The 15,333-nt window shown below is 40.0% G+C and overlaps 1 protein-coding gene across 4 annotated transcripts in view; it reads left to right on the forward strand.

Moving 5' to 3' along the window:
- PREP (prolyl endopeptidase) overlaps positions 1-15,333 on the forward strand; it is a 135,962-nt gene that overhangs the window by 25,946 nt on the left and 94,683 nt on the right. For all 4 annotated transcript variants that reach the window (XR_014065179.1, XM_081529322.1, XM_081529323.1 and 1 more), the window contains 3 exons: positions 316-446; positions 3,018-3,227; positions 9,623-9,744. Coding sequence is in view for 3 of the 4 variants with exons in the window: in XM_081529322.1 (XP_081385448.1) it covers positions 316-446; positions 3,018-3,227; positions 9,623-9,744 (463 nt within the window). In the remaining variant the exon portion in view is untranslated. The remainder of the gene's footprint in view (positions 1-315; positions 447-3,017; positions 3,228-9,622; positions 9,745-15,333) is intronic.

Genomic DNA, 15,333 nt, shown 5'->3' on the forward strand with positions numbered 1-15,333 from the left:
GGGAACTGGTACATTTTAGCAAATCTGCTGTCTTCTCCATTGAAAAGAAAAAGTTCCTGCTTTACTGAATATCAGTTTTCATTTTAGCATATAAAACAGACTTTATTTAGCTGATGTGCAGAATCACAGTGAATTATTTTAATACCTAAAGCAATTCAAGTAACAAATTCTAGGTACAGGGAGCTGGTGGGACCATCCACTCTAGTCCTCTGGCACAGCCTATGTGCAATTGTACCTTTGTATGTTGTTTTTCCTTTTGTTTTTATGTGTTTGGTTTTACTCCACAACTAAATAAAGACCGTCTCTGTCCCCCAGGTACTTCTATTTTTACAATACAGGTTTGCAGAACCAACGAGTATTATATGTACAAGATTCTTTAGAAGGTGAAGCCAGAGTGTTCCTCGACCCCAACATACTCTCCGATGATGGCACAGTGGCACTCCGAGGTAAGGGCTCCATAGCCAGGCCTGCGGGAGTCCTGGGGCCCACGCTGACAGCTTTGATGTGGGTGCAGTCGTCCCACCTCTGAGAGACCAGACAGAGTGTGAACCATATTGTGGAACAGACGCACATGCAGTGTCAGGAAAGCTGATTTCGGCACAGTCTATTTAGAACACATGAGTGGTCACACCTTCTGACAGCATGAAGCAGAACTAGAGAATAATTCACACTGGACCTAAATTAGTTTCTAGGGCTTCTGGGATCTTGAAGTATCATCACCACTTCCTATAGCATCTCTGAGACCTATCTGTATTTGGAAAAAAAATTAATTCTCTTCTATAAGAAATTTAAGTTCTACAAAGAATGTTTTAACTGTACATGTAAAACAGGAAAGAATATGAAGTCTACTTCCTTGACAAGAAAAAGTGATGAGTTTTAAAATTTAGTTGATTGTTAAGATGTTAGGATTAAAAGTATAAAACACAGTCTTGTAGAAATTAGACAACTTGATGCTTTGTCCCCTGAGGATGCAAGTTTAAAAACTGAAGGAATAAGTTTTGCTCTATGCAAAAATATGTATTTAGCTGCTGTATGTCTCCTAAGTAACTTCCCCCAAGATAACCTCCAGAGTCAATAAGATTACCTCAGCTTTGTGCCATAAACACCCAACTTTAGGGTATGAATATTGTCTATACACTGTATCTATGGTTTAAAAATTGTACACTCGAGAATCATCACTGACTAGTATTCTAGATGTTTAGTCGAGTTGGCTCAGCATGTTCTATTTTTGAACAAGCACAAGTGTAGATTCAGCCCTACAAAATTAAGCAGTTGGAACTCTGAAGTCCTGTAATCGATTAGATGGGAATTAAAGAGCCCTGTTTCAGCAGATGTGGGCGAAGACCCCTTTATAAAGTCAGTCAGTCATTTAGTGCTTCCTCCTCCTCTCCCCCACTAGGCTGTATATGTAAATGATGATCCTTAGTCTAATTAGTACTGAGAGTAATCATAATCAGTATTGGAAATAAGACACCAGCAAGTTTTTTGTGAGTATTCATCGTTGAATTTGATCTTGGAGTTGTGAAAGAGTTTAACACACTGATACTGTGCAGTAATATACTCTAAATAGAAACTCACTTCATTTTAACCCAAGTCTGTCTTGCAACTCACCCAGAAGGACTTCATTATAACAGGGTCTTATTTTTCACTTCAATAATACATTCCAAAAACTCCTTTCTGTAATGTTTGTCATGTACAGGCCCCGATGGATAACATGGTACATTAGACATGGAACTTGGTCTCAGTCTTCAGACCGTATTATTGGAGAAGGAAATGGCAACCCACTCCAGTGTTCTTGCCTGGAGAATCCCATGGACAGAGGGGCCTGGCAAGTACAATCCATGGGGTTTCAAAGAGTTGGACACAACTGAGTGACTAACACAAGAACAGACATTCAGATTCTTTTCATAGTGTATGATTTTTTAAAAATATACATTTTAAAGTCAACATATTTTATTTGCATTTTCCCTGAAATTTTTTAAATTATATATAATTTATGCAGACTAAAAGATGAATATTTACTCCATTACTTTCTTGACCCTTTTCTGTATTTATATACATATGAGCCTGGATGCTTTATAGGAATTATAAGTGATTAATAAATAGGTTTTATGAAATTTTAACTATTTTTCACTCATAGAAGTTCCTTTCAAAATAGTAGGAAACCCCTGAAAATAGTTTGATTTCTTAGGATGATTTTCAGCCTCCAGTGAAGGTTGGCAGACATCATAAGAGGGCATCTCTGGTACCCAATATTACACATTCTTTATGATCATAAAAGCCAACAGAAACATAAACATTTGTCAAGAAACATTCCACAGTGGTTAGGACATTCTGTCTGTGACGGCCCCAGAGAGTGGAACATAGTGCATTAGTCCATCATCGGTGTTGCTTTCCTTATTTTTCACTGTCACTTTTGGAATATGCACTGCATGAGTCTTCATTGCAAACCCTCAGGCTTCATTTACCTGGACTTTTGGTTGTCAGGTGGTGTGGATGTTAATCCTTGCATGCTAGCAATTCTCAGAAAATGAGGTAGTAAGGAGTGATTTCAAGTAGTTTGAAATCCATTCCAAAAATTAGATAATGGCTCCAGTTTAGTTCTGTTACATTCAGTCATTACTCTAGAAGCAGTTTCCTTCCTCCCTTTCTCCTCCCTCTGAATATAAATAAAATATGCTGAAATCCCAGATGAGCTCTGCTTTGAAATGAACTACTTATTGAATTATAGAAATTTTTAAATGGAAGCATCCTGGTGGTCATATAATTCGGTACGTCATTTTACAGATGAAGAAACTAAGACCTGGAGAGGTTAGGGAATTTGTCCAGGGTCATAAGACAAATCCCTGCAAGTCCTGGGTGAGCCCCAAGAGTTCTCATTACCGGTTGCCTGCTCCTCCTGTTGCTGCTTTCTGCCTCCATATGTGACAGAGAAACCCTTGTCAGCGTGGTGGACAGTGGGCAAGGCTGGGAGTTGTGTTCCCATGTTCACTGACAATTTCTCGTGTGTCCCTTAGGCTATGCATTCAGTGAGGATGGTGAATATTTTGCCTATGGTCTGAGTGCCAGCGGCTCCGACTGGGTGACCATCAAGTTCATGAAAGTCGATGGTGCCAAAGAGCTTCCAGATGTGCTTGAAAGAGTCAAGTTCAGTTGTATGGCCTGGACCCATGACGGGAAGGGGATGTTCTACAACGCATACCCGCAGCAGGATGGGAAAAGTGATGGTAGGTTGAAACTTCAGATGAAGCACCTTTTTCATGAAATGAAGTGTGTCTCCACATAGAGAAGAAGCTAGATCCTACATAGAGGTTCCTTGGTCTAGAACCATGTTTCCATGAAGGACGTTGTACCTGTTACCATTGTTGTGTAACAGATCCTGCCAAAACTTTTATTTTTGCTCGTGAGTCTGCAAATTGGCCAGGCGGTTCTGGGTGTAGCTGAGTTCTGTCATGTACCTGTGATTAGCTGCCAGTCGGTTGAACATGTCTGGGGCCCCCATGAAGCTCCTTGTGGTCTCCCACCCTCTAGCAGGCCAGCCCGGGCTTGTGTGCACAACAGCTCTCCAAGAGAGAGCCGAAAGGCATGGCCTCCTTGAAACCTGGACTTGCTCCTGGAACATCACTTCACTGCTTTCTTTTGGCCGAAGCAAGGGCCAAAAGGGTGGGGAAACAAATACAGGGAACTGTGAAAAATTGGAACCATTTTTATTGCAGTGTCTGTTCTTCACAGATGTAGTCTCTCTCCCAGACGGTCATGGAGAAAATGGATTTGTTTTTTTTAATAAAACTTACTTATTTAATGAGGTTTAATGAGTGATGATAAAGTTTTGCAGTAATCACATCTCTTCCTCTCCTCAGAAGTTGCAGGTCATCTGTTGGTCACATTTGTCTTGACGCTTTTGTCCTTGTTAACTTCCGGGACATGTGCTCTCCCCTTCGGTTGCACAGAGATCCTGTTGTTTGCAACTGGTCCCCTTTTTTCCCTTCACCTCTCACCTTCCTAGGTAGGAAGGGCCCTATAGCTTGTACTTTGCTGGTACAAGCTGTCAGCATCATCTTTATGCTACTCCTTATTTCCATGTGGTATAAAACATTTTCATATTGTCTTGGTCTTTACAGGTGGGTTTTACCATCTCTTTGCTGAAGATTTGGAGCTGGGGTGCAGGGTCTCAGTTACTTTTTGCAGTCCATGGAGCTAGCAGGAAGCAAGGCTAGTCCAGTGCTTTCTCCTGTACATGCTGTCCCTTTGCCGTAAATTGCTGTATCATTGGGGATGCACTGTCTTTCTTTTCTCTTTTCCCCCCAGTTGAATTCGGAGTGAGTCTATTATGCTTTTCATCTTTTTCAGCTACAGTTAGCTTTTGCCGCCTTTGATTAGTTTACTTTAGTACCTTTTTCTTAGTTCAACCAATGAACTACAGGAGAAGCTAAGAGTAGGCTTTTTATTCAAGGATGCTGGCTAAAGAAAGCTCTCTGTGCTCTGTGTACTGATTTAGCTACCTGTGTTAAGAGTGCTGCTGAGTTAGAAAATGTTGGTTGTTTCCAAGTCCCAGGAGACCAAAAAAGGTTATCACTAGCTGTTTCTTCTTAGAGGACAGTGTTATTAAGTTAACTTCTGAAAAAGCATGAAAATTATTATTTAACCTCAACTTCCATTGGCAGAAATAGTTATAATTAGTAACCGTGGTTGATTTAAGAAAACCAGCATCTCCCAGCTGTAATTTTGCTGTCCTCTTGTCTGGAACACCTCAACAGCCTCTCAGGTTGTGTGGTGGAGGGCTTATTGAGTGAGGCTAAGCAATTCTGGTCCTGTGTTTCTTACCAATGTTCCTAGAAAGCCCATGGAGAATCAATCACCAAGTACTGTAAAAATTTTTTCTTTTTTCATGTGATGGTATCCTCTTCCTTTTTTCCTTCAACATTATATCAACCTCCAAAATCAGCAGATATGTGTGATTATTTCCAGGGTGATAATCAACTGATACTTAACCCTCCGTTTTCTTAAACAGACTTAATCTTTTTTTGTTTGTTTTTTTGGTTATTCAGTATTTTTACGCATTATAAAAATAATAACCATCATAAGTCGTTACCATCTGTCACCATACAAAGTTATTACAAATTGTTCACTAAATTCTCTGTGCTGTACATTGTATTCTTGTGACATTTATTTTGGAATGGGAAGTGTGCACCTCTAATCCTGTTTACCTGTATTGCCCATCCTCCCACCTCTCTCCCCTCTGGCAACCACCAGTTTGTTCTCTGTAGCTTTGAGTAGCCTTCATCTTTTAGAGCAGATTTAGATTTACAGCAGAATTGAGTAGAAGGTACCAAGATTTCCCATATACCCTCTGTCCCTTATCCATGCATAGCCTTCCCCATTATCAACATCCCCACCAGAGGATACAATAGACGAGCCTACACGGACACATCATAATCACCCCAAATCCATAGTTGACATCTGAGTTCATTCTCAGGGTCGTACCTTCCATTGGTTTGTGCAAATGTATAATGATAGGAATCCAGCATTGTAGCATTTTCATATAATGATAGGAATCCAGCATTGTAGCATTTTCACTGCCTTAATAATCCTCTGTGTTCCACCTGTGCATCCTTCCCTCCTCCACCAGGCCCTGGCAACCACTGATATTTTTACTATCCCTGTAACTTTGCCTTTTCCAGAGTGTCATACACTTGGAATCATATAGTATGTAGCCTTTCAGATTGACTTCTTTCACTTACTAATGTGTATTTAAGTTTTCCCCATATGTTTTTATGGCTTGATAGCTCAATTCTTTTTAGCACGGAATAACATTCCATTGTCTAGATGTACTGTAGTTTGTTCATCCATTCGCCTCTGAAGGACATCTTGGTTGCTTCCAAGTTTTGCTTTTAACCCCTGTGTACAGATTTTTGTGTTGATTTAAGTTTTCAACTCATTTGGGTAAATACCAGCGAGCATAGTTTCTGCATCTTTTATGTTTAGTTTTGTAAGAAACCACCAGGCTATGCCCTGAGGTGGCTGTACCATTACATTTCCACCAGCAATGAATGAGAATTCCTGTTATTCCACATCTTGGCCAGCATTTGGTGGTGTCAATTTTCTGGGTTTTGGCCATTCTAAATTCAGACTTAAATTGAAGAAAGTAGGGAAAACCACTAGTCCATTCAGGTATGACCTAGATCAAATCCCTTATGAGTATACAGTAGAAGTGACAAATAGATTTAAGGGACTAGATCTGATAGACAGAGTGCCTGATGAGCTATGGACAGAGGTTCATGACATTGTACAGGAGACAGGGATCAAGACCATCCCCATGAAAAAGAAATGCAAAAAAGCAAATGGCTGTCTGAGGAGGCCTTACAGATAGCTGGGAAGAGAAGAGAAGTGAAAAGCAAAGGAGAAAAGGAAAGATATTCCCATCTGAATGCAGAGTTCCAAAGAATGGCAAGGAGAGATAAGAAAGCCTTCCTCAGCGATCAATGCAAAGAAATAGAGGAAAACAACAGATTGGGAAAAACTAGAGATCTCTTCAAGAAAATTAGAGATACCAAAGGAACATTTCATGCAAAGATAGGCTCGATAAAGGACAGAAATGGTATGGACCTAACAGAAGCAGAAGATTTTAAGAAGGGGTGGCAAGAATACACAGAAGAACTGTACAAAAAAGATCTTCATGACCCAGATAATCACAATGGTGTGATCACTCACCTAGAGTCAGACATCCTGGAATGTGAAGTCAAGTGGGCCTTAGAAAGCATCACTACGAACAAAGCTAGTGGAGGTGATGGAATTCCAGTTGAGCTATTTCAAATCCTGAAAGATGATCCTGTGAAAGTGCTGCGCTCAATATGCCAGCAAATTTGGAAAACTCAGCAGTAGCCACCGGACTGGAAAAGGTCAGTTTTCATTCCAATCCCAAAGAAAGGCAATGCCAAAGAATGCTCAAACTACCGCACAATTGCACTCATCTCACACGCTAGTAAAGTAATGCTCAAAATTCTCCAAGCCAGGCTTCAGTAATACGTGAACCGTGAACTTCCAGATGTTGAAGCTGGTTTTAGAAAAGGCAGACGAACCAGAGATCAAATTGCCAATATCCGCTGGATCATCGAAAAAGCAAGAGAGTTCCAGAAAAACATCTATTTCTGCTTTATTGACTATGCCAAAGCCTTTGACTGTGTGGATCACAATAAACTGTGGAAAATTCTGAAAGAGATGGGAATACCAGACCATCTGACCTGTCTCTTGAGAAACCTGTATGCAGGTTAGAAAGCAACAGTTAGAACTGGACATGGAACAACAGACTGGTTCCAAATAGGAAAAGGAGTACGTCAAGGCTGTATATTGTCACCCTGCTTATTTAACTTATATGCAGAGTACATCATGAGAAACGCTGGGCTGGAAGAAACACAAGCTGGAATCAAGATTGCCGGGAGAAATATCAACAACCTCAGATATGCAGATGACACCACCCTTATGACAGAAAGTGAAGAAGAACTAAAGAGCCTCTTGATGAAAGTGAAAGAGGAGAGTGAAAAAGTTGGCTTAAAGCTCAACGTTCAGAAAACTAAGATCATGGCATCTGGTCCCATCACTTCATGGGAAATAGATGGGGAAACAGTGGAAACAGTGTCAGACTTTATTTTTTTGGGCTCCAAAATCACTGCTGATGGTGATTGCAGCCATGAAATTGAAAGATGCTTACTCCTTGGAAGGAAGGTTATGACCAACCTAGATAGCATGTTTAAAAGCAGAGACATTACTTTGCCAACCAAAGTCCGTCTAGTCAAGGCTATGGTTTTTCCAGTGGTCACGTATGGATGTGCGAGTTGGACGATGAAGAAAGCTGAGCGCCGCAGAATTGATGCTTTTGTACTGTGGTGTTGGAGAAGACTCTTGCGAGTCCCTTGGACTGCAAGGAGATCCAATCAATCCATCCTAAAGGAGATCAATCCTGGGTGTTCGTTGGAAGGACTGATGTTGAAGCTGAAACTCCAATACTTTGGCTACCTCATGCGAAGAGTTGACTCATTGGAAAAGACCCTAATGCTGGGTGAGATTGGGGGCAGGAGGAGAAGGGGACGACAGAGGATGAAATGGTTGGATGGCATCACTGACTCGATGGACATGGGTTTGGGTAAATTCCAGGAGCTGGTGATGGACAGGGAGGCCTGGCATGCTGCAATTCATGGAGTCACAAAGAGTCGAACACGACTGAGCGACTGAACTGAACTGAACTGAATAGGTATGTAGTAGCATCTCATTGTTTTAATTTGCAGTTCCTGGATGCATGCTGCAGAGCATCTTTTCATGTGCTTATTTTCCATCTCTATATCTTCTTTGGGAGGCTAAGGTCTGTTAAGGTCTTTGGCCCTTTTTAAAAATTTGTTTTCTTATTTTGGTCTTTGTTTTCCTATTGTTGAGTTTTAAAAATTCTTTGTATATTTTGGATAACAGTCCTTTATCAGATGTGTCTTTTACAAATATTTTCTCCCAACCTGTGGCTTGTCTTTTCATTCTCTTGACAGTGTCTTTCATGGAGCAGAAGGTTTTAATTTTAATGAAGTCTGGCTTATCAGTATTTCTTTTTTGCCTTTGATGTTGCATCTACAAAGTCATGAACAGACCCAAGGTCATCTAGGTTTTCTTCTGTGTTATCTTTTAGAAGTTTTGGGGGAGTTTTTTTTTTTGACCACACAGCATGTGGGATCTTAGTCCACCAACCAGGGATCAAACCCCGTGCCCACTGCAGTGGAAGCATGGAGTCTTAACCACTAGGCAACCAGGGAAGTCTCTCTTATAGGAGTTTCTTGATTGCATTTACGTTTTAAAGCCAGTGATCCATTTGGGGTTAATTTTTGCAAAGTGTGTAAGGCCTCTGTCTTGATTCATTTTTTGCACAGGAATGCCCAGTTGTTACAGCACCATTTGTTGAAGAGACTGTCTTTTCTTCATCATATTGCCTTTGTTCCTTTATCAAAGATCCGTTGACTCTTTTTATGTGGGTCTCTCTACCCTGTTCTCTGGATCTGTTTGTTTTGCTAATACCACACTGTCTTGATTCTCTATAATAAATCTTGAAGTTGGGTAGTGAAAGTTCTCCAGCTTTGTTCTCTTCTTTGAATATTGTGTTGGCTCTTCTAGGTCTTTTGCCTCTCCACATAACTTTAGGATCAGTTTGTCCATATCCACAAAATAACTTGCTGAGATTCTGATTGGGATTGCATTGAATCTGTAAATCAAGTTGAAAAAAATTGACTTCTTGACAATATTGAGTGTTTTCCATAAGATATTGAGTGTATCTTTCTGTTTATTTATTCTTTGATTTCTTTCATCAGTTTTGTAATTTTTTCCCTATAGATCTTATACATATTTTCTTAGATTTATACCTAAGCATTCCATTTTGGGAACTGCTAATGTAAATGGTATTGTGTTTTTAATTTCAAATTCCACTTTTTCATTGCTAGTGTACAGAAAAGTGATTAACTTTTGTATATTAACTTGGTATTGTGTAATCCTATAGCCAGATACTTAGCTTTTTAGCAGTGTCTAGTATGGGAGGAGTAGATTTTCTTAAAATTGTCAGCTGCATTTCAGTGTACATTTTTAACCCCTTCAGGCACAGAGACATCCACCAATCTCCACCAAAAGCTCTGCTACCATGTGTTGGGGACTGATCAGTCAGAAGATATTTTGTGTGCTGAGTTTCCTGATGAGCCTAAGTGGATGGGTGGAGCTGAGGTATTGTACTACCGTGAAATTTTACCCACAAATAGCATCTGTCATGGATTGTGTATATAAATATTCTCTTTACTTGGTGATCTTTATGGATAGTGGAAGTCCATTTGAAGTTGAATATTCTTTTGCTAAAAATATTAGACCTCAAGTGTACTCTTAATAGCAAAGGTGGTAAATCTTTTAGAGGTAATCTCAATATAAAAATCTTAGTACCAAAAGTAATACATGCTTATGGTAAAAATGTAAAAGTGCAAAATAACACAAAGTAGAACATGAATATTTCAAAACTTGGATCCTAATCTCAGAGGTGAAGAGAGTTTTCGTCCAAAAGTTTCTTTTTACACAAGTGAGAGGGAGGGCGAAGAGTGTGTTTGCTTTTCTTTTTTATACAACTGTGATCTTCATGTTTCTTGTTTACTTGTTTTTACATTCAAATATGTTTCTTTTGGATATTTACGCATCTCATAGATGGTTCATACCTTCCTGGTCTTGATAAGAAAGAGCCTCTGTTGAAGTGATACATCTTTGTAGTTACTCTCCCAGATTTTATTCTGCATCTTGAGAATCAGCTGTTAAAAAATCTTGGCAAGAGTTAGGCTCTTGTTAGCTCATTTCTTTTATATATGTATATGAAATACAATTTTTTTAAGAAATCAAAGCATTCTGAATGTTTTCATATAGGAGGGCCATCATCCCATTCTTAGTGGGAGTGAGCAGTTCACTAGAAACTTTTTAGTCCATTGAGCCTTTTATGTCTTCTCTGGGATATAGTTAGAACTTGGGTATGAAAGGGGCATTTTAGATGTGAACTTCTGAACATGGGTCTGATTCACTGGGGGATAGAATAGGAACTCAGGGTATTTTAGTCCTCATTCATTAATCCACTTTATTCCACGTTGTCCTTTTATTTATTTTGTTTCTCTAGAACCATAGTGGGCAAACTTGCCCTCAACTGAAATCTGGTCTGCTGCCAGCTTTTGTAAATAAAGTTTCCTTGGAACACAGCCACACCCATTTGTTTACTTACTGTCTGAGGCTGCTTTCAGAATAGCAGAGTTGACTTGTTGCCACAGAAGGCCACATGGCCCAGAAAGCTGAAAATACTATCTGGCCCTTACTAGAAAAAGTTTGCTGGACTTTAACACAATGTGTTAACAGTGATTTTATAGGACTTATATATTATTACCTGAAATTATGTCCTTTTTTCATGCTTTGTCTTCCCCACCTAACTTCCCATCTACAAGCTTTTCTTGTGTAGTTACTGTTGTCATTTTTCTCACATATTTGTTCCTGTGATTTTTCTGACTCTTTGTAGGTTATTATACTAAGTTTTCATCTTGATCCAGCTTCTCCTCACACCTAAGGCTTCTGCATTCTGCAGATAGTAGGTGTTTATTTATAAAATAATGTACATTTGTACCTTCATTTGAGCGAAACAATTAGGAAGGTAAATATGCTCCCCCAGAAGATGTCATGTTAGTTCATGTGTTTCTTTTCACCTTTTGTGGGGAAAGATGTTGATGGAGAAACATTATAGCAGACATATTTTAATAAAGGTAAAATTATTTTATCGATACAATGAAATACAACTAAAAGTAACTTCTAGAATATTGATGTTAACATGTTAGTTTAAAAGGAAACAATCTTCACTGTAGAATACACATGTAACTTGTTCCTCAGATCTCTTTACTAGCATTTAGTTGAAGCAGCTAGTTTTTTTTGTCTTTGTTTTTAAACATCATGGTAAAATATAGTTAACATAAATTTTATCAATTTAGTTATGAACTAAATTTATCAGCTTAATCATTTATAGAGTACGATTGCATTAAGTATGTTCACATTATTGCACAACCGTTACCCCTATCTGTCTCTAGAACTTTTTCATCTTGTGAGACTGAAGCTCTGTACACATTAAGTGATAACTCTCCATCCCCTCTTCCACCCAGGCCCTGGTAACCACCATTCTACTTTCTGTCTCTTTATGCATTTGACTACTTGAGGTACCTCATGTAAATGTCATTATATAGAATTTATCCATTTGTGATGGAGACGTGGGTTCAATCCCTGGGTTGGGAAGATCTCCTGGAGGAGGGCATGGCAACCCACTCCAGTATTCTTGCCTGTAGAATCCCCATGGACAGAGGAGCCTGGCGGGCTACAGTCCCTGGGGTCACAAAGAGTCGGACATGACTGAAGCAACTGAGCACAGACTTTGCATAAAGATCTTCAAGGTTTATTTCCATGTTATAGTGTGTGTCAGAGTTTCCATCATTTTAAAAATTGAATAATATTCGATTGTGTACATGTACTACACTTTATTTATCCAATCATCTGTAAGTACACTTGGGGTGTTTCCCCAGCATGATTGTGAATAATGCTGCTATTAGTAGCCAGTTTTTAAAAATACAGTCAAGACATATCTTATTTGCATTTAACATATACATATATATATATATTCAATTCTGTGGCTAGGCAACTGAAAAGAAAGGCAAATTTAAATAGTTTGGGTGATCCTTCTACCATTCACTCAGTAGATATTCACTCTGTGTGGTTCATCTAGTATAATCTTTACCATAACCTTTAGAGGGCAGTGATCATTTCATTGCATAGACAAAATAAAATACCTATGAGTATGATTAGCTTGCGAGTCCATGGTTGGAATTGTCTGCTGGGTATATTAGACCCATAGCCTGTATCTTCTTAATCAGCATGCACTCTGCCTCCCTTGACAAAAGGTAAGAGGTCATGTGAAAACAGCAAGAATGACCATTTAAAGATTGGTAGAAAATGGAGAGCTGCATCTGTATTGCACAGAAGCAATAAATAAAGTTGTTAAATAGAAAAACAGAAATTCATGGGATGTGTCCAGCAAGTCCTGAGGAACTTTATGCTGGATCAGTGCCCTGATGAGCAGATTGTGCAGAGGAAGTCGTAGCCAAACTGGTAGGCTTAGTAGACACAAACCAGGTGTAGATTTCATTAAGCTGTATTCCAGCTGCTTGAGGGATTTTGTTAGATGCCACCCTTTCAGTGACTAGAGTGAGTTGGGCAGGTCCTGCTGAGAGGACCTTCCAGCTACATGAAAGAATGCCTTCATCCCTTAAACATGGATGCTATAGTTCTGAGCCTACAGAAGCCTTAGGTCTACCCTGAGTTGATGATTCACTTCCAGGTCAGAAAAATCTAGGTTGTGCAAAAAGTCTCAATGTGGGAGTTTCTTGTACCTGTCAGTGAAGTGTGATAAATCCCAAGACAGTCCAAGAAACAGATGTGCTATCGGCTGGCTGGACCAGAAGTACCATGCCTGGTGCAGAGATTGGTCAGGGCATTCACTGCAAGTGAAGCAGACGGTTTCCTAACAACACGCCTCCCACCCCCCACCCCCCGCCCCGGCTTTTTTTTTTTTTTTTTTGGCTGCATTTTGTGGCATATGAGATCTTTTAGTATCCTGACCAGGAATTGAACCTGCATCCCCTGCAGGGGAAGCATGGAGTCTTAACCACAGGGCCACCAGGAAGTCTTCTAACAGTGTTTATTTAGTGACCTGCACCGTAGAGGAAAGCAGTAGTCCCAATCATAACCACACTCCAAATGCACGTGCTGTGGTTGTTACTTTTATTTTTCAATAGTGGCTTTTGTGTTAGTTACTCAGTCATGTCCGACTCTTTATGACCCCATGGACTATAGCCCACCAGATTCCTCTGTCCATGGAATTCTTCAGCCAAGAATACTGGAATGGGTTGCCATTTCCTTCTCCAGGGAATCTTCCAGAACCAGGCATCGAACCTCAGTCTCCTTCATTACAGGCAGATTCTTTACCATCTGGGGAGTGTCATTTTGAATCTAGTATTTTGTGAATACATTTAACAGTGTCTCTCATTGGAGGATTCGTCACTCTAGTGACAGGGGTGGGCTGGACCAGAAATCAGGAGATTTTAATTTTAGCCCTGTCTATGTGGCCTTGGGCAAGTCACATCAGCTCTCCGAGAGTTTCTTAAGTTTCCTCAGGGCCTTTTTCAGTCTATGGGTGGACAATTTATCACAACATCTCATAGTCCCTGGAGCCTTGGGCTTTGTGGGTGTGGTTGGAGGTACATGTGGGCAGGTGGCCATCTGAGTGCATGGAGATGTTTGAATTTCTTTGGTGAGCCACCCTCCTCCCTTTTGGCTGCTGCATTCCAGGTCGTCTGAAGACTTCTCTTTATTTATATCCTAGATGCCATCTCATGACTCATCTCCTTCCTTCACAGAGATCTCCTCTGCCTTCCTGCATGGATAGGTTCTTCTTGTCTTGAGCTGTCCATTAAGTTACTATCATGAAGCAGCTTTGGTTTTCCCTCTGTTGCCCAGGACAGCCTCTCTCCCCAGGACAGTGTCTACCACTTGGCAGAACCCATAGCTTTCTGGACACTTTTCGGTATTAGAACTGTTACTAAAGCTCTGTGCATGTGTGCTAAGTCGCTTCAGTTATGTCTGACTCTTTGAGACCCTATGAACTGTAGCCCGCCAGGCTCCTCTGTCCATGGGATTCTCCAAGGAATAATACTGGAGTGAGTTGCCGTGCCCTCCTCCAAGGAATCTTCCCAGCCCAGGGATTGAACCCATGTTTCCTGAGGCTCCTGCATTGCAGGTAGATTCTTTACCACTGAGCCACTAGGATAGCCCTACTAAAGGTTCATTGCAGCTCAAACCAAAATATCAGGTCTCCAGTTTACTTACTGCCTCCCTCTCCCCAGCTTAGGTTTCGTGAACACATGGGGGACTAACAGGTGGAGTAGGTGCTGTTTGTTCTCTCTTCTTGATTATATTTTTTGCCCATATCAAAGACTTGGAGATGAGTAGTCATAGTGGCTTTGTTCATGATAGCCCCAATTGGACACACCCAAGTATCCATTAACAAGTGCATGAGTGAATAAACTGCAGTACATCTGTGTAATGGAATACTAGTCATCAATAAAAAGGAATGAACTATTTTTTAAAAATTTATTTTATTGAAGTATTGCTGTATTACTTACTGATGTACAGCAAAGCGATTTAGTTATATGTATATCTAATAGATTGCATATGCTAGTCTCAAACTTCCAATCTATCTCCCCCCACACCTCCACCCTCCTTGACAACCACAAGTCTATTCTCTGTAAGTCTGTTTCTGTTTTGTAGAAAAGTTCGTTTGTGTCATGTTTTAGATTCCACATATAAATGACATCATACGTTATTTATCTTTCTCTTTTTGACTTCACGTGATAATTTCAAGGTAGCTGCATTTGGCATTATTTCTTTTTTATGATTGAGTATATTCCATTGTATATAAATACCACATCTTCTTTTATCCATTGATCTATCAGACGTTTAGGTTGCTTCTATGCCCTGGCTATTGTAAATAGTGTTGCTGTGAACACTGGGGTGTGTGTATCTTTTCGAATTATAGTTTTGTATGGATATATAGCCAGGAGTGTGATTGCTGGACCATATGACAGTTGTATTTTTCATATGTTTTTCTTGAGGAACTTTCATACTGTTTTCCATAGTGGGTATGCCACTGTGGAGATAAACTATTGATCCACCTAACAACAGGGATGACTCTCAGAATAA

This window comes from Giraffa tippelskirchi, chromosome 9 (genome assembly GCF_054371585.1).
Source record: "Giraffa tippelskirchi isolate mGirTip1 chromosome 9, T2T-mGirTip1v1.2.pri, whole genome shotgun sequence".
Taxonomy (NCBI): Eukaryota; Metazoa; Chordata; class Mammalia; order Artiodactyla; family Giraffidae; genus Giraffa; species Giraffa tippelskirchi.